General features: G+C 42.6%; 1 protein-coding gene across 1 annotated transcript; it reads left to right on the top strand.

Annotated features, from left to right (window-relative positions):
• Positions 1–778: 778 nt before the first annotated feature.
• On the top strand, positions 779–23,427 carry LOC132331071 (vitellogenin-2-like). Its single transcript, XM_059854046.1, has 35 exons — positions 779–818; positions 1,169–1,189; positions 1,367–1,518; positions 3,283–3,534; positions 3,671–3,832; positions 3,963–4,111; positions 4,534–4,684; positions 4,790–4,947; positions 5,028–5,193; positions 5,681–5,806; positions 6,819–7,037; positions 7,442–7,659; positions 7,773–7,870; positions 8,298–8,422; positions 9,038–9,139; positions 9,737–9,856; positions 9,947–10,136; positions 10,471–10,564; positions 11,353–11,538; positions 11,744–11,882; positions 12,717–12,945; positions 13,029–13,204; positions 13,412–13,738; positions 14,018–14,065; positions 14,219–14,299; positions 15,622–15,834; positions 15,927–16,069; positions 17,394–17,532; positions 18,253–18,388; positions 19,612–19,798; positions 21,054–21,145; positions 21,616–21,713; positions 21,793–21,952; positions 23,022–23,183; positions 23,306–23,427. The coding sequence occupies exons 1-35, from the start codon at positions 779–781 to the stop codon at positions 23,419–23,421; spliced, it is 5,175 nt and encodes a 1,724-aa protein (XP_059710029.1). The 3' UTR covers positions 23,422–23,427.
• The last annotated feature ends 5 nt before the right edge of the window (positions 23,428–23,432 follow it).

The following is a 23,432-nucleotide window of genomic DNA, read 5'->3' as shown; positions in this document are numbered from 1 at the left end:
TTGAGGGATGTGAAATGTTTGGGTGGCCTGCACGTTGTCCACCTTTGTTAAGCCAAGAGGTTTGATCTGTAACACCTGTCAGCCTCACCCTGTCCCCCTGGCCAGGCAACCCCCACCAAAACCCCTCTGTGGCCAAACACACCAGTGGAAGGGGCTGGCACATCAGCCCTGGAAGAGAAGGCAGGTGAGGAAAGCGTGGACATCAGCAGCATTTAGCCATGGCCCTGGTGACAGTGACAGGTTTGTGTCACTGGGGGAGGTCCCTGTCCCCAGAGAGCAGCACTGTACTGACAGCCTGTCCCACTCACAGCAGGGCAGGGGTGGGCACGGTGTCACAGGAGAGCTGCCCAGGGTTTTGCACAATCCTGCTGGGGCACTATCAGTTAGATAAGCTGTGTGTCTTATGGTCAGGTCAGGACAACCCAGACAAAGTCAGCACAGACTGCAATAGCACCAGGTGCTTTTGGGGAGTAAAGATAATTAGTAGTTTTGCTTACATAGTAATAAATTTTGGCTTTAACTATGTTTTAATACTTTTAGGTAGTTGTTTCTAAAGGTTCTTTCAAGACATTCAGTTGGCAAAGTGAGAACAATAGAACTTGTGATGGTTTTGATTCAGCAAAAAATATCCATTGCCCTGACCCCAACCCCCTCTCCCTCAAAGGGTTTGTTGGGTGGTTGATAAGAAGTTGATAATTCAACAAAATTCACTGTGCCTGTTAATAATTCTTCTATAAAAGCCACAGATTTTCCCCTGTGGACTTCAGTCACTTTTAGCATGAAGGGACTCATCCTGGCCCTGGTGTTCGCCCTTGTGGGTAAGTAGAAGCTTTATCATCACTGCTGAGCTGTGACAGCCACTGTGATCCTGAGCAATTTGTATCTCCCCGGGGCTTTCCAGGGATATTTACAACTTCATTTGCTGAAGCCCTTTTAAAGCTTCAGCTGTAAACTGTTAGATTTCTGTGCTAAGCTCAGCAGCAGGAGAAAAGCCAAGCAAGCAGCAGCTTGTGAGCAGGGCTGGCATGGACTTGGTGTCCTGGGTGTGTGGGGTGAGCCCCATTACTCGTGGTTTGCCAACCATTAGCACACTGGCTTAATGAATAATACATTAAAGGATCTACAGAAATGGTTTTTTTCATGAACACTTCTCTTTCCTTCCTCACAGAGGGCCAGAAGCAGGACCTTGGTAAGTGGCTCCCCTGCCAGGCAGCAGCTCCCTTGCTGCCTTCCCTTACAGCCTTGCCTTGCCCACTGCTTGCACCTGGTTTTGGCAGTGGCAGCTTCACCTTCCTTTGCTGGGCTGGTTCAAGTAACACCACAACAGTTATAGCCAAGTGTTTCTGTTATATTTTTTCCCTAACAGAGCCTGTTTTTCACATGGGCAAGACCTACCTGTACAGCTACGAGAGCATCATTATGCATGGGCTCCCTGAGAGGAGCCTGGCCATGGCAGGGCTGAGGCTGGCCAGCAAGGTGGAGATCAGCCGTGTGTCCCACAGTGAGCACCTTCTGCAGGTAAATCACCATGGCCACAGGAACCTTCCCACCCACTGATATCATTCAGCTAAAGATGCTTCCTTCGTACCTCCAGGCTGGCAGGATAAGTGACAAAAAGACGTAGAGCTCCCACAAAAGCCAGGGGCCCTACCCACTGCTGAGATGGCCCTCCAAGCCCCAGCAGTTTCCCTCAGGCAGTGAGGATTCTCCAGCAGGGACAGAGGTGTGGACATGGGCACTGAGCTCTGCACCCTGTACACTCGAGGCGTGATGGGGAGAGCTGAGGGCACTGCTGAAGGGTCTGCAGCTGCTTTGGTTAGCAGCAGGGACCTACAGAGAGCACCACAGGCTTGCTCACAGGAGCAAGGAAGGAGCTGGAGCCGCTCCACTCTGCTGCCATTGGGGTCTGAGCCCCCTGACTAAAGCTACCTTCCGTTCACCTCCAAACAAAATATGGCTGGCAGCTGCTTTAAAGAAATGTCCTTAACATAATTTTACTAAGGCAGCACTAAGCTTGAGTATAAACATGAGCATTCTAGAATGAAATGTCCATGTTTTTTAACCTGGTCCATTGCCTAAAAAAGCACAGCACTGGAATTCAGATACCACATGAGAAAGACTCAACTATCTCCATTATGTCTCTTTTGATATTCTTAACATAGGCATTAATTCAAAAGTGAAGAATTCTAATGGTAATGCCTGTGTTTATCATAATGATATCAGATCTAGAAGCATTGTTACTCATCAAAAAGATTAAACCAAACAGCTTAAAATACTGGCATGTCTTGAAAGACCACAGACTAGGGATTGAGAAGACAGCACATGGAGAAAAAGCTGTAAGAGCTGCCCTTAGCACTCACCTAGGAGTTTTCTCAGTCTGTAATCCTGCACATATATTAGTGAAACAGTGTGATGGAGTACCTATTGCCAAACTTTACACACGGCTGCAATTGCAGGCTCTGTGTAACCTCACTGGAGTTGCTACAACGTTAGCAGTTGCAGACAAGAGCCTTGAGTAGGATTCAGTTTGAGAAAATGTGACAAGAGGCAAGCCACCCTTGCAGCATCGATTAGAAATGCCTAAAATAAAACAGAGCACAGAGCCCACACCTTTTCCCTCTGCAGGAACATGTACTTTACTGCACGAGGGTGGGAGGTGTGTGTCTAAGTGAGGGACTAGATGGGTCTGTGCACGCAGCACACACTTCCACTAGGTAGCAGTCAAGGACTTGTGCACAAGCTTCACAGCCAGAGGAGCTCACAGGGGTGTCAGCCACTCCCAAAGGGTGAGCTCCTGCGGTCACCTCTGCTCCCCCATCAGCTGTGCCGTGGCTTTGGTGCTCGGGGACGTGCTGGACCTGGAGCGGCAGCCAGAACAGTCCCTGTGAGCTCAGGCAGGCAGCTTGGGCAGTAATGGCTTGGCTGCCTTGCAGACTGAAGGGAGATCTCACTTGTCATCTGTGGGAAAGGAGTGAGTATCCTGTCTGTACTGATTGTTGGTAACTGGCGTTTAACTCAGCCTACAAGCTTCATCAGACTTGCTGAACTTTCGAATTCTGTTCACATAATCTTATTTTTCTGGTAGAAATCCTTCGTGGAAATTTGCATTTTCAATGATGCTTCCTAGGCTGAGCACAGGTGTCCGAATTGGAAATTGTTTCCCGAAATGTTAGACAAGTGACTTTTGTCTTGCCATGGAAAAGGAGTGTCCAGTTTCTGTAGTACAGCACTGTTTCAATCTGATGGTGAACAGTATGATTGTTCTCCTATTTTTGTTCACAGATTCGATCACCAAAGCTGGAAGAACACAATGGCTTCTGGCCCACTGACTCCTTCACTCCATCTTCGAGGCTCTCAGAAACCATTGCTGCATGTCTCAGCCAGCCCTTTAAGTTTGAATACACTGAAGGAAGGGTTGGAAGTATTTTTGCCCCTGAGGATTGTCCCGTTCTGTGCACTAACCTAGCGAGAGGGGTTCTGAACATGCTGCAGATAACCATCAAAAAGACACAAAATGTGTATGAGCTACAGGAGGTTTGTTTTTTCCATTCTGATTTTACTTTTAGTCTCATTTCAAATTAAAGAGTAAGTTATACTTCCCAGACATTTTCTTTGACCTTTTCATTGCTTTTTCAAGTGGACATTCACTGTGTTTAACCAACACTTGCAGGCTGGGATTGAAGGCATCTGCCAAACCAGATATGTTATCCAGGACGACAGCAAGAATAAACGTGCCACGGTTTCCAAAAGCAAGGACCTGACGGACTGCCAGGATAGAGCAGAGAGGAGCCTGGGAATGGCCTACGTGCGGCCCTGCCCCACCTGTGCCCTGGTACGAGCACAGGAGCCAGCGCTGCCCTGCTCGGCCGTGAGCGCCGCTCGTGCGGACGCTCCCGGGGCTCTGGCTTCTCTGGGCTGACCAGCCCATTCCTGTTTCTGAGTGGGTCTCTGTGCACTTCTAGAAAGCCAGAAACATTAAGGGCACGGCGACATTCACCTACAAGATCAAGTATGATGACAGTGGGGCATCGTTGACGTCCGCTATGGCGGACCAGGTGTACCAGATCTCTCCTTTCAATGAACCCAACGGGGCAGCAGTCATGGAGGCAAGGTAGGTACTGTGCATGTCCTTACATTATCTTAGCCAGGAGGAGGTGCTTGAAACTGGTTATACATTTACTGTTGATGGTGAGATAACAAGAAGCGTCTGCCCTGTGGCTGCCAAGGGCCAAAACACCATACAGCTCCTGGGATGCCCAGCCCAGGGTGCCCAGGGTGTTTCAGGTGGCCTGTGCCCTACTGTTTAGGCCACCCAAAACATCTGTCCAACCCCTCAGAGACTTTAGCAAGCTCTCACAAAGGCTTTTGCAGTCGTATGGCTTTTCCAGATAATCCTGAGCAATGGATGAACAGGGAAAAGCACCTCCATTTGAATTCCTGCTGGGTAGCCCTCAGTCTGCTCCAATGCTGTGCAAGCCCTCCATGCACAGTGTGGTTACTGTCTGCTGATGCGTTTCCCTCTTTCCCTTGAAGACAAGAGCTGTCCTTGGTCGGCACTAAAAGGCCTCCTCTCAGTGAACCAACATCTCCACTGCAAAAACAGGGGAGCCTTCGTTACCATTTCTCAGGAGAGCTACTCCAGATGCCAATTCCTCTAATAAGGATAAAAAATCCAGATTTGCAGGTATTAGAGGCTTACTTTCACCCACTTTCACTATTTATAAGGCTAACAGGTCACCACATAATTACTTTGGCCGTGGATCCTTCCAGCTGTCTGTTTTTCCCACAGTTAACGGAGACGCTGCGGCAATTAGTTCAGAATAACGAGAGAGGAGCCACGAAAGAAGCTTCAGCCAAGTTCTTACAAATGGTCCAGCTGTTTCGTGTAGCAACCCTTGATCAAATGGAGTCTTTGTGGCTGCAGTTTGTCAATGAACTCCCCTACAGGTAGCTATGCCCTTCAGCCAGGGGTTCTGATCAGAGGCAGGCTGGGCAGTGAGGATGATGAGCCCTCCTTTCCCTGGCAGGCCCTGGTTCCTGAGTGCCATCTGTGCTGCTGGAGCTACTGACACGTTCAGATTCCTGAAGCAAAAAATCCATGACAAGAAGCTGAACATCTGGGAAGCAGCAGTGACTCTCCCTCTCGCCTTCCATTTTGTGACACCAAACAAACAGACCCTGGAAATCGCCTCAGTGAGTACAGATCATTCGTCCTTTTGTTTTCCCTCTCGCTCCTTTTTAAAGGTGAATTCATAGGATGATAAGTGAAAGATACAACATATTTCCATCTAAATTTGTAAAATGCAAGGTATTAACAAAAATGGGACATGCTTCAGAAAATGTTCCCAAACACTTGTTTCCCAAAGTTTGTAATTATATTTTATATTAAACCCCACAAACTATAAGAAAACTGCTGTTGATTCTTTTTGCCAAATCGCAAGTTAAAAAGAAAAAAGACAAACTCAAGAAAATAATATGTTATCAGTATCTAAAGAGCAAACAGCATAACTGGGCAAATCTACTTAATTTTCTTGTAGCTGAATGTCTAGCATTTGACTTAATTCCTGAAATTATTTAGAAAGAGCACAAATCAATTTTATCTATTTTGCAAATGCATTTATTGATAAATACAGCTCTGATTACTAGAAACAGTAAAAAATGATACTTCTCCCTTCTGCAGAGTTTTCTGACCTGTCCCCAAATCCAGAAAGTACTGATGCATAGGATAATTGTTTACCTAGGATATGGTAGCATGGTGAATAAATACTGTGCTCAGGCTTTACTGTGTCCAAATGAACTTCTTCAGGTATGTGACTCTCATTTCTTACTCATAAAAGGTGAAAAAAATTTAAAAGTGTCTTTGATTTAGCTCTCACAACGCTGACAATTAGATAACTCACTATTTTCATGCCTCACTCAGTGATGCAAAGACAGAATGAAACACTGAGCTGATGCCTTTGAAAGATCAGGCTGTAACAGTTCAGAATTTCAAATGTAGTACTAGAAGCCCATTGGGATAATGGATTCTATAACCAGCCTGAAACTGAGTTAAGCTGTGACAAAACTCGAATTAAAGCAAAATAATTATGATTCAGTGATTCTAATTTGACATTAGGTAGAGTGTACTTAAAAAGACAGCAAAGTGTGAATATAAGCAAAGCCCTAGGAATGTCATAGGTTAGGGCTTCCAAGGAAGCCCTGTTACACAATTACATTTCACTGTCAGAAATATTCAGGACATTGTCCTTGGACTGTGCAGCCCCAGCTCCTTGCTCAGCAGGACCACAGCACTGAGGAGGCCTTGCTGGTGTTTGACATGTGTTTAAATCTTCCAAAGAAAAAGTGAAATAAAGCTAGGTGACCAGAAGGGTAATTCCACTTCTCAGAACAGCAGAAATGTTCAAGTAAACTTGAAATGATTGTAGGAAGTGAAAAATGCAAGTGCAATTTGGCAAGGCTGGCAGAGGTGGCCCTGGGAGCAACTGAGCTTGGCATCAACTCAGCACTGCCTTTGGGCTGGCAGCAGACTCTTTGGTGCAGGCACTTGCCTGGGATTGTCTCCAACACTCCAGCTCAGGCACAATTCAAAATCAACTACAACACTGTGCAAGGAGAAAGCCAAGTTTATTTGTATGGTCTGTGTTTAGTATCCTGATAATGATGGTGAGATTTTTCCCGGGAGAAAAGTCTGAAGAGCTCAGTTCTGGGATTTGCAGCAGTAATTGTTTTGCTTGCTATGGCAATGCACATTTTTATGCACTACTACAAAATCATTGATTATTACCTGGTGAGATTAACAGTGTCTGCTCCATTTTCAGCCACTCCACGACCTTGCTACTGAAGCCATCAGCAAAGGTGATGCCAAAGACATGTCCTTGGCCCTGAAAGCCATGGGCAATGCAGGAGAGCCAGCCAGTATCAAACGCATCCTGAAGTTTTTGCCAACATTTTCCTCAGCTGCAGCTTCTTTACCAAACAGAATTCATGCTGATGCTGTGTTGGCCTTAAGGAAAATTGCAAGAAAAGACCCTGCAAAAGTAACTGAAATTATTATTTAAACAAATGTCTTAAAGGGTATGGATTGGGTTTGCTTAGTGATTCAGTAATAACAAAGCCATCAGGTAATGTTAGCAACTCTGGACAGGCTTCTCAGTTACTGTCTTCCCCTTGCCCATGCTGCAAATCCTGCCATCATCCCACCCTTGCTGATATCCTGGGAAAGAGTGCTTTAGTCCCTGTAATGCTCAGCCTAGTGGCTGTTTCTCCCAGCCCTGTTCACTGTGCACCCAGCAATGTCCCCATTTTCTGTGACAGCTCCCCTGCCCACATCTCTTGTTTAGGGTTCTGTTCTCCATCCACTGCAGAGCACACATGCACTGTTCTGGAAGCACTGCTCACCAGGAAGTTGTGGGCTTCTCAGAGGTTCTATCTCCTCCTGTAGGTAAGGGAGCTCACCCTCCAGGTCTTCATGGACAGCACGCTTGCTCCCAACGTCCGAATGGTGGCTTGTGTTGTTCTCTTCGAAACCAAGCCTGCTCTTCCAACAGTAACAGCTCTGGCCAGCTCGCTGCTGACAGAGCCCAGCCTGCAAGTAGCCAGTTTTGCATATTCACACATGAAGGCTTTGGCAGCAGGCAGGATCCCACAGCTCTATAAACTGTAAGTAAAGGAAGAAGTGTATTTTTAGTAGAAAACTGGATTTTTTCCATACAGTTTTCTAAGAATTTGGTCACAGTCACCTCTCTTCATATGATTTTAATTCTATTACTCAGATCTGCTGCTTGCAACATTGCTATTAAACTCCTGGGCCCCAGACTTGACAGGCTGAGCTATCGCTACAGCAAGGTCATTCAGATCAGCGACTATTCCTGTGAGTATCAGCTGCCCTGTGCACTTCCTCAGCTTAGGTAGCCAAATGCCTCTATTGTGTTCTGTGATTTCCACCCAAAATCCTACCATGAACTGTGAGTTTAGTGCACTCTCGAAATAGAAAAAGCAGAAGAACTTCCTAACGTGCAAAATTTCCTGAGACTCTTCCGAATCCAAATCCAAATCTCTGGTATCTGCTGGGGAAAGTGGTGCTTGCACATGGATTTAGGCCTCCCTCTTCAGCCCTGGGGTTGTGTTGACTCTGCCCTAGAATAAAGTCCTCCTCTTGAGGTTGCAAGCTTGAGGATCAATGGGACTGAACCCTGACAGAACCCCTTGTGATCTTCTATGGCACATAGCTGAGGTGGCTTATGTGTACCACACACCTTGGAGACCCTAATTTCTCCTGCTTTTTATTCCTATGACAGCTCAGTATCAGGCTGGTGCCATTTGGAGGGTCTATCTAATGAACAGTCCCAGCACCATGTTTCCATCTGACATAATCACAAAAGTAAGAGGCTATTATGCAAACACTGCAATGGATATCATTGAGGTAAGTATTGCATTAAGGCAGCCAGCTTTTGGACTGTGATGTAGTGTTTAACTCCATTTCTGGCTTTGAGGGCGGACGTGGAAGGGAAAATTTAGATAATGATTATGATTTTACTTAGGCTTCTTCCTTTATTTGGGCTTCTTGACACATAGATTCATCAATGAGCACATCCAGTATAGGCATGTAAGTCTAGGAGCGGAGGAAAGCTTACACAGCAGAACATCCATCTGCCCACCTAAAGTCACGTGGGATCCAGGGTATTTTGCATAAGTACAGGGAAATTAAATTTCAGCCAGCAGCACAGCCAGGGCAGCACAAAGCTCCATGTAACAGCATGCAAGAATTCACACAGCTCTTGAGCAAGCTTTGCAGCCTGGGCTGAGTTCTGCCCAACCCTAAAATTATCCCTGCTGACTAATTTAAGGCTGGCTGGCTCAGCACGTCCTCAACATCTGCAGCCATAGCCTGCAGCCATCTACCAGGCAGACATGTCCTTATAATGCAATGGCTTCATGAAACAAGTATTTCGTGTGGCCTCAGTGAGTTAATCCCAGGCACAAGAGTTTCCCTGAGCTCTCTTGTGCTTGGGCTGTGCTGCCTGACTCTTTCCTACAGGTGGCTTTCCGGGAACAAGGCCTAACCAAGCTCATGAGGAAGCAGAACATTCCCTTTGCAGAGTACGACACGTACAAGACCCTGAAGGAGCTGGGTAAATCGGTATGTCTGGGCACCTTTCTGACCTGTCTGCATCAGTCAGCCTCTGACAGCACCAGGGTTGCATCACCCACCCACTGAGCCATCCCTTTGATGTTTCTGGAAGAAAGGAGTCCGTCATCCTGCTCAGTCATGGAAAGCTGTACACAATTGTACTTACTCTCTCAACAGGTGCCACCTTTTCACTCAACATGTGTTAGCTCTTAATGTATAGTACAAAAGATGAGGCTGCTGCTGGGAGCCAAAATGTTTTAAAGTGTATGTTAGAACACACTAAGTGGTTGTTCTTCTCTTTTAAAATGATAATTGAATAAGGTTTTTCCTTCATGAGTCCTTGGGTGTCACCTACTACTTACAGCAGCAGAAATTACCTTGCTCTTACCTCATCCTCACATGGGGAAACTCTCTCTGAAATCAGCTATGCAATGTAAGAAAGGCCATATTGGTTCATACCTGTAATATTGGGTCTATTTGGTTTTTGGCTAAGGAACCACAGTTCTCATCCTTCGGGTGGGATTTACTCTTTGTTAACACATTGCTCCACTTTAAGTGATATTTTCTGCTTCTTCCCTTTCTCCCCATCTCTCCTAAACACCACAGCTTCTGGGATGGAAAGAACTGCCACCTGAAGACCCCCTGGTATCTGCTTACATCAAAGTATTGGGTCAAGAGATTGCCTTTGTTGACATTGACAGAGATGCCATTCAACAGATGATGATGGTACTGACAAGGCTGTTGACTTTTTGTCTGCAATTCTGAATCATTTCCCTTCCGTGTCTCCTCTTACCTAAGCTATTTCTCTGCTTCCAGAGTCTAACTGGATCATCAGACTGGCAGCCAGTGGTGAAAAAAGTGGTGGAGGAGGTCCAGAGAGGCATTTCAGGGCGATGGACCCTGCCAGTGCTGGTGGGTGAGATGCGGCACATCGTCCCCACCATCGCTGGCCTGCCACTGGAGCTCGGGCTGTGCGCGGCCGCGGTGGCGCAGGCGGCGGCCGACGGTGAGCTTGGGAGGGCAAACTGAGCAGTCCCCCACATAACTGTGGGTCCAACCCCTGCTGAAATTGAATCCTTCTATAATCTGGAAAAATACCCCAGTAAAGTTGAAACCTTGGTGACCAGCTGCCTCCAAAAGGTTTGAGAAGTAATGAGGATACTTCACCTGAGACATATTTGTATAACTCTGGTTTGAATTGGCAACCTTTAAATAACCATGTAAAGTATTTCAAAATGTAAAAGCACTGCCCTTGCATTAACTAATATGTTTATTGAAAGTATTTTATCCCAAGAATTCATTGTTTCTCTGTTCATATAATTTCTGTCTGTCTTTTTCAGTGGATGTAAAGGTATCACCACCAGTATCTGACAATTTTAAAACCTCACAGTTGTGGGAAACCGAGACGGATATTCATGCTGACATCAGGCCAAAGTAAAAATTACATATATATTCACATACACACACAAGCATTAATATTTATATTTATATTTAAAGTTACTTCTAGTTATAGTTAGTTATAGTTATATCTGACATAGATATGTGGTGGCATGTAGCTATACAGGAATCTTGTTTGTCCCAGATTTTGGACAAATGTGTCAGTCTAGTGCAGCAAAGTTGTGAGAAAGCAACTCAATCCTCTGATGCTCTACAACCCTGCAATGTGCATAGTATCCCACAGGATACTGTGCTGTTCTGCCATTGCTAGAAATGCTTACATTGTACCTGTTCAATGACTAAATGTACTAAGATGTGAAAATATGTTATCTTAGGTATCAAGTTTTTTACAATTTCAGCATAGAATAGCATCATCACCTGGCATAAGCCAGAAGGATTTCAGGGGGCACAGGGAAATGTTTCTGGACCTGCAAAAGCAACAGTACTAATAAGGATAATGGTAACAATGATGATAGTAATAATAGTAGTGATAATATTACAAAAATAGGCAGAATCTAAAGCTATGAGATTCTGGAGTTAGCTTGTCCTCAAGCAATGACAATGACAATACCAGTGACAATGCAGTCAAAAAGTCCATGTTAGCTTTGTTTTTCAGACAAGCCACATTTTCCAGTGGCATCTTAGCTTTTTATTATCCTCTTGTGATAAATCTCTTCATCCATCAGTTGTGGATGGAACAGCATCAAAAAGTACTTTTGCATTTCAAAGTTAAATTTTTGTGTATTAATATATAATTGTGCCTGGTTTTATTTCCACTCTTTCAGAGCATATTTTCATATGATTGCAATGATGGGGATTAATACACAGTACTTTCAGAGTGGTTTTGAATATCATGCCGAGTTCAGTGCCAACACTACAATGAAATTTGATGCCAGGATAAATATGAAAGAAAAAAATTTGAAGATTGAAACCCTTCCCTGCCATCAAGAGGTTGAGCTTGCAGCTGTGAGGTACAGAAGAGCTTTTTCCATTTTGCTTGCTCTGTGTTACTGATTTTGAGTTCCCTGTCATAAAATCACAAGTATACAACTACTTGTAAAGGTCTGCCATACCTCAGCAGCCTCACAAAGCTTAGTACTGTCTTTTTGGCACAAGCAAAGATGGGTAGAGTGAAATCAGGAGGCGTTACTTGTGTGCCATTTATCACCTCCACAGGAGTGAAGTTTATGCTATTTCAAGGAACATGGAAGAAGTAGATTCTGAAAAGAAATCCCAGATTTTCCCCAAAGGAGAAATACCAAGTATCTCTGATCAGCAGTCAACAGAAGGATCTTCAAAACCTGGTAGCTGGAAGGTAAGGAAGCCTCTTGCCACCTGTATTGCAGACAGGCAGAGAGCAGAGAGCTCCTCAGAAGGGCTGGGCACCCCTGACATGGGAGTTGGCTAACCAGATCACAAACACAGGAACAGTGAAATTCAACAGGGGCCTGATATTTCCCAAATCAAGCCTAAAACCCAGTGGGTTCATGACATGATCCTTCACAGTCCACTCACTTTCTTCACTGCATGCAGGCTGCTTTGACAGCATGTCTTCCTATTTCTTCACAGCCACGGGAAGGTGTCTGAAATTCACATCCTTTGTACAATATCTCTCTCTTTTTTTTTTTTTTCTTTTTTTTTTCTTTTTTTTTTTTTTTCTGAATTAGACTAATGGGAAAAATATGGTTCTTGGACAGGATATAGATTTTTCTTCCCAAATCCTGAGATCACCCTGAGCAGATTGCAGGAGCACATTCTGTCATGTGCTCTTCAGCTCCTGAGGCTGGTGTGGGAAGGCTGCACTGGCTTGCAGGAGGAGGGCCAGAAGCCTGAAATGGATGCAGAGGGACTGCCCCTGCAAAGAGCCCTGCAGGTTCTCATTGGAAGTGCGTTTGTGAAGCACTGCTTGAGAAATGGTGGGCAGGAGAGGTGTCCTCTTCCACTGAGCAGAGCCGTCCTCTTCCACTGAGCATTTCGCAGGAAACCCCACTGCTTTCAGTGCCTGGATCTCTAATTCTAAGCATTGCTTCCTTCTTTAAGCAGGACTGTAATCATTCTCTTCATTAACTGAAGGAATTATTTTAAGAGCTGGGATGATTTTATTTTTTATGGAAAATGACATTATCTGCCTTATTTTTGTTTAATGCAGCAAAGCAGCATACCTAATGTGATATCCAAGGGATACCAGCAAGGTTCAGAAGAGGCACATCACAACAGTGCAAGAAGAAGATTTTACGCACGCAGGTTCTGTAAAAAATTTGAAAGTTTGGGATGTTCTACTTGTCTCAGCCTTAAATCACAAAATTCTGCTTTCTTAAGAAATACCTATCTGCATAAACTATTTGGAGAATTTGAAGCCAAAATATTTTTAAAGCCAGGTACAGTCATAATAACAAATTTTTCTGTCAATCACTGTAAATAAGGCTCAAACAGCACAGCCCTGGAAAGCTTTTCCCTTTAGTTCATACAGATGCTGATATTGACAAAATACAGCTGGAGGTTCAAGCAGGATCCAAAGCAGCTTCAAAAATAATTGAGGTATCAAGCTCAGGGTCAAAGGAAGAGGGAGAGGCAGCTCCAAATGAGGACATTCAAGCTAAACTGAAGAAGATTCTAGGCATTGAAGAGGTACTCACGGTAAGAGACTTTGAGCATCAGAGAGGGAAATATTTCCTGTAATGAAGCCAAGGGTTTCCATTGTGGAAAACTGGCATGGGAAAGCAAGAAACTGGGCTGGGAGGAATTCTATTTCCTTGGAAGCTTGTGGTGAGCATCTTGTCTGACAGCCAGGGAAATGTTAGAGAACAAGCTATAAATTCATAATGCTTTCAACTGTTTTTGGAGGCTGCAAATAAGACACGGCGCCGCACAAAACGGATTAACCGCGAGTACAAGACTGAAGACACAGGCCTCTGGGCAGAGCCCAGCATAGCCCACCTCTCCAGTTCCTCTTCCTCTTCTGCTGCTTCCTCTGCTAATGGCAGAGAGCCTGGAGATCATCACAGGAAAGATGAAACAAGGCAGTCTGGGAAGAAGCGTGGCAGCAAGAGCAGCAGCAGGAGCAGCAGTGGGAGCTCTGCTAGCAGTGAAGCATGCAGCAGCAGCAGCAGCCAAGAGGACCACTCTGGGGACAGGCACTGTAGTGGGGACAGGGAATATTCCAACCAACAGGTAATTCACTCTGGCTGGACATTTTATATTTCTTATGGTGATTGTTTTTGTACATCAGAAAATTGTGCTCATAGACTGTGGACCAAAGAAAGAGGTTCCCTAGTTCTCTGAAGCATTTCAGATCAGAATTTTGACATTTAAGAATTCTTCACTGTAAAATGTTTAAAAAATTTAATTTTGCGGGTTTTTTTCCACACTCTGAACTGAAATTTTTAATGCATTTTTCAAAAGTTAGTTCTTTATTTTCTCTTGGGTCTTACATCCTATCTATTTTCACAGGCAAACCCACCTGTTTACCAGCTGTTGTTTAAGCCAGTGGATGAACAGGTACTGCACATACTGGAGCAGCGTGTACAACTCATGTTGCTGTCTTTGCTGCAATCACATCCTAGTTCTCTGGGAGTGAAAATATGATAAATTAATTCTGCAACAGCTTACAGTGGTAGGCACCTGCTTCAAGGTGATTCTTTGTTTTTGCAGGACACAGGAAGGGAAATTCTGAACATCAGCATCAGCTCTTCCTCAGCTAGTGATGAAGATTTCTCTAGAGCCATGTCTCAGGTGAATGCAAGAAACCCAAACATTTACTTTGCATTTCCAGTTTTTGTATATTTATAACAGATAGGAAAATTAAAGTGATTCAGCATATTAGGTATATAGAAAGAAATTGAACTGTTTCTTATTTTATAAAGGTGAGCACATTGGATAATCACTGAATGTAATTTAATATTCATTTAATACAGGCTACATTTTTAAATGAAACTGGAATATGTTGAAATTTGTCTTGCTCAGTAAACAATTCACTACAAAAATCAGAACACTTTAGAAGTGCTGACCTGCTGGATCAGAAACTGGTTTCAGGGATATTTTCATTGTGTATCTTTCTGTAAAAGTTTAGGAGTTGACTCTGCTACTCTCTTGTTCATTAGGTCCTCACTGCAGTGTCCTTCAGTTCATGTTAGCAGGACCACAACAACAGGCCTTTGAAAAACCCTTGAGTTTGCAGCAAGGCTCTGAGAGCAAGAGGTGTTTATTCAGGAGTGTCTGCATGGTACATAATTAATTGTACCTGGTCCTTCTATTAGAACTGAGGGAATCTGGAGCAGATTTCAACCAAGAAAATTGTCACACATTTCAGGCAATGACCTACATGCCTACAAAATAATAACCCTTACTGTGCTGAGGCATGCCTTGTGCAGCAGCAGCAGCTCCCAGTTGTCAGTGCAAGTAGCTTGTGAAAAGAAGGCAACCTGATCGACCTTCTCCCCCACCATTTCCATGCAGATTAAATTCACCTCTCTTGTCCATCTTTCCACCACATTACTACTTCCCTGAACTCTTTTTCAGCCACAGCCTTGTTCTTTCCCCATTTCCTACTGCCAGCTGTCTCATCCAATCCTTTTGTGTGTCTCTGTCACTCAGACCTGCTGCCCCACAGCAAATTCCACTTGCATCTGTCCCTGTCCAGGTGGGGACTCTGCCCACAGCTCAGGTAGGACACTCAGGCAGGCAGGTGCTGCACAAGGGTCCCACACTGAGCAGGGCCACATGCTGCTCCTCGTGCAAGTACCACACTTTGGACTGTCCTGAACAGATCCCCCTGTAACACAAATTATCATGGTTTTAAACATGTGCTCAAGCTAGTTTTATCAAAAAGGCTATTAGTTTAACTACAATTTGGTAAAAGAGCAGTGCTGAGCTGGGTAATATTGGTTCTTTATCCAGTACCATACTTCTTTTCGTTGCATTGAAATTACAAAAAAAAATTACAAAAAAATTCCCATCATAGTCTTACTTGCATTGGTCATGCCAGTGGTTTTACTATGGTAATTCTAATGCCTTCTTTGTGTCTTTGGTCTCTATTTCCTCTCTATGCACCAAAGCCTGAATTCTTGGGAGACAGAAAGCCACCAATACTGGCTGCAGTTCTTCGTGCCATCTACAGAAACAAGCAGCCAACAGGATTGCAGCTTGTCCTGTACACTGACACACAGCCCAAGAGGTGGAGAATACAGATGTTTGGATCAAGCATCACAGGACCAAGTAGATGGAAACTCTGTGCTGATGCTTCAGTAATAAACTACCGAAAAGTATCAGTAAGTTTAAAATATCAATCAGCCCAAATATAAATAAAAAATAATGATCTTACTATGCTTTATGCAAAAATGTATTTATTTCCTTTTTCTAGGGTTCTCTTAAATGGGGTAAAGATTGCCAGGACTACCAGATTGCTACTCAGATTGCAACAGGGCAATTTGCTGCTTATCCAGCTATGCAGATGAAGCTGGAGTGGCTGAAAGTGCCTTCAATAATCCGAGCAACTGCAAGATGGTGAGACTTCATTTTAGTTGTTGAAAAATATATGTGAGCGCTCCAAATAATTGCAGGTTCAGTTCTGCAATTTCCAAGCTTGAAAAAAATCTCCTCAATCAGTAGGATTTTATAAAATCAGATTACATATGTTTGCTTTCTCTATATTCATTCCCTCAAAGCATACTGCATTTTCGTATGCAAGAAAACCACTTGGGATGATGGGATTCACTTAACCTATTGCAGACTTGTCATTTCAAGTGTCTGAATTAGGAGATTGGTCTTGTCATGCTGCCTGATTCATGGAGGCTCAGAGCAGAAGCCTGACCGTGGGTCTCTGATGAAATCAGTCTCTTACTTAATTTTCTAATGCAGGCATCTGCCTATGGCTTCTAAAGCAGGTGATACAAATACTTCCCATAATACTTATGCACATTAAATAACATATTTTTTATGACATTTAATGTAAGAAAACTGTACATTCTGGATTCAGTTCACGTGTGTCTCCTTTTTAATGAAATATCTGTTGCATTCATTCATTGTATTCCTCCATGCACTTGTCTGCAATAACATATAGATCCACATTGAAGCCTATTTTTTTGGCATAGTGCTACTGAAATATAGTCATATACAGCAACTCAGTTAACTAAGTACACATACAACACAAGTTTTCACATTAAAGGCATACGGGTGATTTGATTAAAAGTCTCTTGAAGAAGGTAAAGTTTTACATTAGATTGAATTACCCAAAGCTGTTATCTGCTCATATTAGAGGAGATTAAACCACCCAATTTACTATGGATCAAAGCCAAAGAACTTACCTTTTTTTCTGCTCTACAGCTATGCCTTTTTATAAAGGAATATTTTCTGTATTTCTCTATTTGTGCCCCAAACTTGTTTGGAAACTCAGTTGTAGAGATCCCTCCATCAGCTTGTTGACAGTCTTAGTGGGCAAAGGATCCTTGCCTAAAGTTACCACTGCATGACTGACATATTAATGTGAAATATTAATTTAGCATTTTTAGCATGTTAGTATTTGGCAGCTTATGTAATTGATGCCTATTTTTAAGTCTGAATGTGTTTAAAACAAATTTGCCACACTTTTCTTCTCATATTACTCTCCCATCCAGACTCTTGAGATCTTTTACACCAATTAAAAAATAAATTTGTTACCTCTCCTTCAATACACAACATCATATATCACCAAACCCCGATGCAAAACATGCCCTGATACTAACACATATGCATATTACTTTATGGGGGTATTTTAGTGTGAACAAATAATAAAAATTTCTTTCAAAGACAGTTCATTTTATTCACTTATTTCCTTTTTTTTTTTCCCCAGGTTTTACTCATTACTTCCAGGAGCTGCCTATTTGCTTGGGTTTTCCCAAAGGCAACAGCTTGGTCCCTCTCACCAGGCAACCTTGGTTATGGCTTTGACATCCCCAAGAACCTGTGATGTTGTCTTTAAGTTGCCAGAGGTAACAATTTCCACCATCTTTTATCCTGAAGCAGTCAATAACTAGGAAATGGATTATTAAGGGTTTTTTAACCTGCCAAAAAAATTAAAAAAAAAAACCACAATCAAAACTATAAAGGAGCTGCCTTCAGAAGACATTATGTTCATGCAATTGGTCTTAGTAAGAAAATATCTTACACTGCATTTGTCTTTCTCATGTAGCATACGAGCATATGAAATAAGAAACAAGTTAGAAAACAATCATCATGATTGACAGCAAGTTAAAAAATATCTTACTAAAAAGGCCACTCCTCCCAAAACCTTTAGAAAGATGACAGGGTTTCCTGTGCTCTGGAAAAGACAGTAAAACCAGGCTGTTGAGACAGGCTAACAGCAGCACTTGATGGATAGGCAGAAAGAGGGTGTGCATCTCAGGTGAGCACACTGTTTAGCCTGAGAACAAATGTCATATACAGCTACCCAAAAAGCTGCAAATTGGTGACTATCCAAATTCATTTACAGCACTGCTGTTCCACAGGTTGCAATGTGTCACACTGTAGAAATATTTCATGCTGTAGACAGAGGACTTGATTTCTTTTTCAATCTGACTGAAATCCAGATGCTAATTTAGATTTCAGTCAGCACAGTTCTCTTGGAAAACTAGAGGGAAATGCTACCTTATCTCTATACTGTACTTTGCATTTCCATTCCCATTCATGTTTGTTTCCTGCCTGATTTTCAGCTCACAATTTACGACACGGCCATCAGTCTGCCCCTGCCAGTCCCTTCTCATCCGGGTACACCCATCTCAACATTACCATCCTCGGGCTGGAAGGTCTTTTCCCAAGCAACACTTTCACTCATTGAAAGTCTTAAAGGTCAGCAAGTGACTATCTGTACAAACATTGATTGACTTTGTAAATTTTGTATACATGATTTACACTTTTGATGTAATTTTTTTTTTCAACTTATTTATTCCCTTAAAAATCAGTTGGATGTCAGATAAAAACAAAGCATCTCTATGAAAATCTGTGAAGCTGCAAAGATGTAAAGAAATGGAGACATACTAGGAAGATTAAACATTAAGTTCCATGCCAAATAATGCTTTCAGATACATCCATTCCCAAATGCATCCATTTTGGCTTCACTGAAAAAATTATGAAGAAAATACAATACAAAATTTGTGAGAAGAACATCTAAATGACCTATGATTTGGGGTGCCCTGCTTGATTAGCACTGTTATGTTGAAGCTGAAACAGCTCCAAAAGTGTACTCATTAATTTCAAATCCTGCACTTTGAGTTTAAAGGGATTATTGTTTTATTAATGCTGTATTAACAGCTAATCACATTATACTTACTTAGGGAAAGTTTTACAATGAAAAGCTTTATGTAATCCTGCAATAAGGAGTCACATTTTGCTTGGTATCAGTGGGATAATATCATACCATGCATTCATATGAAGTGTCCTTGTCCACAGCAAGGGGATTGAAATTAAATGATCTTTAAGGTTCCTTCTAACCTCAGCCATTCTATGATTCTATGGTATTTCTTAGGTAAACACCAAAACTAATCAGTATTAACTACAATTATTACAAAATATTTTCTAATCAGAGCTGGTGGATTTCCAACAAAATGCCATTAGAGTGAAAAAGAGAAAAGTGTTAGTGTGATATTTTTTCCTTCCCAACTTCTAACTATTTCTAATCCTGCTTATGACTCCATAAAGGTATCTGCATTTCAGTAAACTTTCCCAAGTGGAATGATATGTGAATTGTTTTCAGCCCTTGTGAAATTCTTTTGACTACAACAAAGTTAGAAAAGCCAAAATGCCACAAACTGACTTGCACCAGCACCAGCTGTGAGCACAATTCATCTCACACAATGCCTGAATCACAGGGATGTTGTCCTGCTGCCTGGGGACTGGCAAAGTTTTACTTCTGAATTACTACCAATCTAAAATTTCAACTGACAGAATTAATTCATTTCTACATTGGAACATGCAGAACAAGATGATTTTTTTTCCCTTTAATTACAAAACTAAAATAAAATAGCTGTCATATAAATTATAAAATGCTTACTTTTTACTGGGTTTTTTTTCAGGTCATTGTAGAGTTTTCCAAAATAAGATCATGACCTTCAATGGTGTTGAATTTAACTATTCAATGCCTGCAAATTGCTACCATGTCTTGGTGCAGGACTGCAGTCCAGAGCTTAAATTCCTGGTGATAGTGAAAAGACTTGAAGAGTCTGCTGACCTTACAGCAGTAAATGTCAGACTCGCCAGCCAGTAAGTAATTGAAAACTTTATAAAAAATAGATGCCAAGCTGAATATGCTATAAATGAAGATCAAATTGGTAGGGCAGACTGGCACTAGCATTAGATTCATGCAGAAAGTACTGATGTCAATGGAAAGATATCTAGGAGTGTCACTGGGGTTTGGGACTTCGTCTTTTAAAAGTGCTTCTGAAATATATCTGAGGTTCACCACAAGACTTCACTGCCACAAAATCTTCAATAATTTGTTAGAATTTAACCATCTCATTTCAGTACTTAGTGATTAGGCAGACACATAAACTAAAATCCAGAAGGAGCTATTGTAATCATTAGTCTGGCCTTCTACACTAAGCTAATAATTAGAACAAATTAGAACCCACAAGCATTACAGCAGGGTTGCTGAGAAGTGGACATAGCCAAAAAGGGCATTACTTATCCCAGATTAGAGGCACTCTCTTAGGACATCTCTTAGTTGGTACATAATGTTCTAATCTATTTGAAATTCATTTAAGATACACTTTGTTTCAGCCTGGATCAATCAGCCCTAAATTGTATGGGATTATGCATACTAAAATCATTGTAGTGAGTGTTCTTCAAAGCACATAAATAGACTTTGATCTGTAAGGTTTCATTACAACTGATTATTTATTTCTGAAAAACGTGTGCCTAACTGTGCCATAGTGTTAGAGAAACAGGGGGAATCTAGTATTCCCTGCACCTGTTTTGAGGAAGAACACAAGGATGCTTGTTTTATAGACTGTATCTTTTGTGATAAAGACATTCCTCATCACTGAATCACTCCTGACTGTTTCATGCAATTGTTTGGATGTGCTTTTGATGTGCTTGAGCTTCATATTTCTTCTATTAGAGCAAACACTGCTCTGAAGAAAATACTACAATACACACCCTGTTCAGGCTGTAAGAGAACTGCCCCGGGGAACCCAATCTTCCTTTTGAAATGTAAAGCACCTTCCATTTATGTGAAGGTAATAGCAATTAGGTTGTTCTGCAGCCTGGTGTCTTCATGCCTGAGCTGTGGCCGTGAGCAGCCACACAGAGATGGGAACAGCCAGGGGGAGGTGTACTGGGAACACTCCTGCTGGCAGGCTGTCCTGGGCCTCCTCAACCTTCCCCCTAAAGGGCAGAAGGTGATTCATGCCAGAATGATAGGAGCTTCCTGCAGGGATGGTTCTGCCAGGACAGGAAATTATAAGCTGAGTAGGGCAAAGGAGAAGCATTTGTTCACACTAATTTCCTTTATTTAAAGTGAGGTTGACATGTATGTTTCCAATGGACACATCCAGTTGAAGATAAATGGTGTCCAAGCCTCAAAAGATCTTCCATACACATCTAATTCTGGTAAGAGACTCATCTTTAGATTTTGTTTAATCTATCCTGATCTTTTGAAGAAGGAGAGGACACGATCCTGCAGACACCTCACAAAATAAAGATCATCCTAATCTGAGAAAGAATTAGGAGATTTTAACATACCTCCATGCAAGCTTTTCTTGTGGGTGGCAAGAGAGATGAGCAAAGAAAGAGATGCTGGTCCTGTGCATCTTTGCACCGACCAAAAATGCAGGCCTGTGGTATGTTTTGCTGTTTCCAGAGACTCACAGAACCAGAATTTAGACGACCCCTTCACAGCCACCCCTGTGAGTGGTTTCAGGTTTTCCCAGGGCAGGAAGCAGTAGTCTTTTTATTTCCCAGCATCTCTTTTGGGATTCCTTACAGTGTGCATTCCCCAGGAACTTAACAAAAGGTTCAGGGTGGACCCTAAAACAGTAACTTCATTTTAGAAAAGACCACATTTTTCTTTTCTGTTGCAGCTGCAAGCATGCTGATCAGCAGTGAAAAGGAAGGACTGACACTAAAAGCCCCAGATTATGGCATAAATAAACTATACTATGATGGGCATAGACTTGAGGTAATTTTTAAGTTACTTTCAGTGGGTTTAGTTTTAGAAGAATAGCATTTACATGCAACATTTCTGTATTTCCACAAAGATTCAAGTTGCTTTCTGGATGGCTGGAAAAACATGTGGTGTTTGTGGAAAATATGATGCTGAGATAGAAAGAGAGTATCAAACGCCCGCTGGATATTTAGCTAAAGATGCTGTGAGTTTTGGTCACTCTTGGATCATCTCAGAAGACCCCTGTACTGGAGGTACTAAAATTCCAACATATATTAATATAATTGCCTTCAACTAATTAATCAATCACATCAATAGTTGGTTTATATTAATTGTAGCACAGTCATCTCATTTTTTGCTATTGTTATGATTAGAGGCCACCAACTAAAAGAAGAAAAAAAATCTGTTTTTCCTGAGTTTGGTAGTTCACTGCAAGTTCTAGTTTTGTTGGGTTTTTATATCAACATCTTATGCATTGTGTAGTTACCTGGAGTTTGTGTGTTCAACTTAAAACTCCCTCAGTTGATAACTTAGTATGAAAAGGAGGAAGTTTGACTGTTGACAAAAGTAGTTTTACGTCATCTTTAATAGTTTCATTCTTTATTTTCATTCTGTTATTTTCAGGCTTTTAGTTTAGATTTAAGAAATCATATCTAGCCCTGACTATCAAACTAGAGGGCATCTGAGGTGGGAAAAACTAGTTTTAATTTCCTCAGGCTGAAGAATACCACAATCTGAAAACTTCAGCCTGGGAATGACTAATTGTTCTTGCCATCTAGGTCTTACATAAAAACATGAATGTGTTGGTTAAATTAGGGTGCACTACACATTTTGTGTGGAACACAACCCTCTGGGCATGTGTTGGCCTTTCTGTAATGTTTTCTTAGATCAAGCTTCCCTGGGGTGGCTGGATCATAGACTCATGGACTAAGCTACTCAGCCATGGCAAGGCAGGTGTGATGTTGCTCACAGTACAGAAGAGGCTATATAGCCCAGGAGCCACTGCTGCCCCAAAATGAAGTCTGTCTTAGTTTAAGTAAAGTTGAGCATCAGCTGACCAAGGTTTTCCAATCTTTTTGGGTTTGGACATCAGTGTCCCACCTCGATCCCATCTCTGTCCTTGCAACTGTGCTCCACGGGCCTCGTTTTCTCACAGCCTGAGCCTTTGACAAAAAAATTGATTCACTTCAACCAGATTAGCTTCATCTAGCTATGTCACACTGTTCATCCACTGGTCTTAGTGTTTGCCAGTTCTACAAATTAATTCCAGAAAGCCATTTATCTAAACTCTGTGCATGCTTTAAGAGAGTTCATGTTTTGTAGCATGTAAACTGCAGCACCAACTTGTCAAAAGTGAGAAGCCACTTTCATTTGAGAAGACAGCAGCAAAATGCTTCTCCGTGGAGCCAGTCCTTCGCTGTGTGAAAGGCTGTTCAGCAACCCAGACTGTTCCCGTGTCCGTGGGCTTCCACTGCGTTCCAGCCGGTGAGTCTGGTGACCCCGTGCACAGCACGACGTGTGACAGGGGTTCTGTGAAAACCCAGTGCACCGCACTAACACAGCAGTACCCCGGTGTGTAACCAACCCCGCTCTCCTTTCTCCTTTAGACTCCGCTCTCAGCCTGGACAGGCAGCCTAGGCTGGACCAGAAATCCGAGGACGCCGTGGGCTCAGTGTCCGCTCACACAGCGTGTTCCTGCCAGCAGCAGGCCTGCCCGGCCTGAGGCCCCGCTCG

Source organism: Haemorhous mexicanus, chromosome 9 (assembly GCF_027477595.1).
Source record: "Haemorhous mexicanus isolate bHaeMex1 chromosome 9, bHaeMex1.pri, whole genome shotgun sequence".
Lineage (NCBI taxonomy): Eukaryota > Metazoa > Chordata > Aves > Passeriformes > Fringillidae > Haemorhous > Haemorhous mexicanus.
The sequence above is the reverse complement of the archived record's forward strand: the minus strand, read 5'-3'. Positions and strand labels throughout refer to the sequence as shown.

What these genes read in the sequence shown, in the direction of transcription:
- LOC132331071 (XM_059854046.1), top strand. Translation starts at nt 779, where the DNA reads ATGAAGGGACTCATCCTGGCCCTGGTGTTCGCCCTTGTGG. An exon ending in ATGTGTATGAGCTACAGGAG is followed by an intron (nt 3,535 to 3,670) that starts GTTTGTTTTTTC and finishes CAACACTTGCAG; the next exon opens with GCTGGGATTGAAGGCATCTG. An exon ending in TCAGATCAGCGACTATTCCT is followed by an intron (nt 7,871 to 8,297) that starts GTGAGTATCAGC and finishes TTCCTATGACAG; the next exon opens with CTCAGTATCAGGCTGGTGCC.